Source organism: Volvox carteri, assembly GCF_000143455.1.
Source record: "Volvox carteri f. nagariensis unplaced genomic scaffold VOLCAscaffold_249, whole genome shotgun sequence".
Taxonomy (NCBI): Eukaryota; Viridiplantae; Chlorophyta; class Chlorophyceae; order Chlamydomonadales; family Volvocaceae; genus Volvox; species Volvox carteri.
The window spans coordinates 637-1,150 of NW_003307785.1; the positions used below are offsets into that span (position 1 = coordinate 637).

Below are 514 nucleotides of genomic sequence, written 5' to 3' on the forward strand. Positions count from 1 at the left end.
GCTGATTGTACGTTGAATTGCATGTCGAATTGCGCGTTTAGAGCTATGCGAATCGCGCTGTATGAAGCGTGTACGGCATTCATTCCGACGCGGAATCGCGGTTTGAAACGCGCATCAAATTATGCGCTAAAGCGCGCGTTGAATTCCGCGGCTAATTGTACATTGAATTGTGCATCGAAATGCGCATTTAGAGCTGTGTGAATCGTGCTGTATGAAGCGCGTACGGCATTCATATGAAGTGCGCATCGAATTATGCGCTAAAGTGCGCGTTGAATTCCGCGGCTAATTGTACGTTGAATTGCGCGTCGAATTGCGTGTTTAGAGCTGTGCGAATCGCGCTGTATGAAGCGCGTACGGCATTCATTCCGACGCGGAAGCGCGTTTTGAAGCGCGCATCGAATTGTGCAACAAAGCGCGCGTTGAATCCCGCGGCTGATTGTACGTTGAATTGCATGTCGAATTGCGCGTTTAGAGCTATGCGAATCGCGCTGTATGAAGCGTGTACGGCATTCAT

The 514-nt window shown here is 49.8% G+C and overlaps 1 protein-coding gene across 1 annotated transcript in view; it reads right to left on the minus strand.

Moving 5' to 3' along the window:
- Window positions 1-250: 250 nt before the first annotated feature.
- The window catches only part of VOLCADRAFT_100956 (uncharacterized protein), a gene marked incomplete at both ends in the record, with an annotated part of 13,891 nt that continues 13,627 nt past the window's right edge, over window positions 251-514 (minus strand). Inside the window, one exon of the mRNA XM_002959438.1 lies at window positions 251-338. Within this exon, the coding sequence (XP_002959484.1) occupies window positions 251-338 (88 nt within the window). The remainder of the gene's footprint in view (window positions 339-514) is intronic.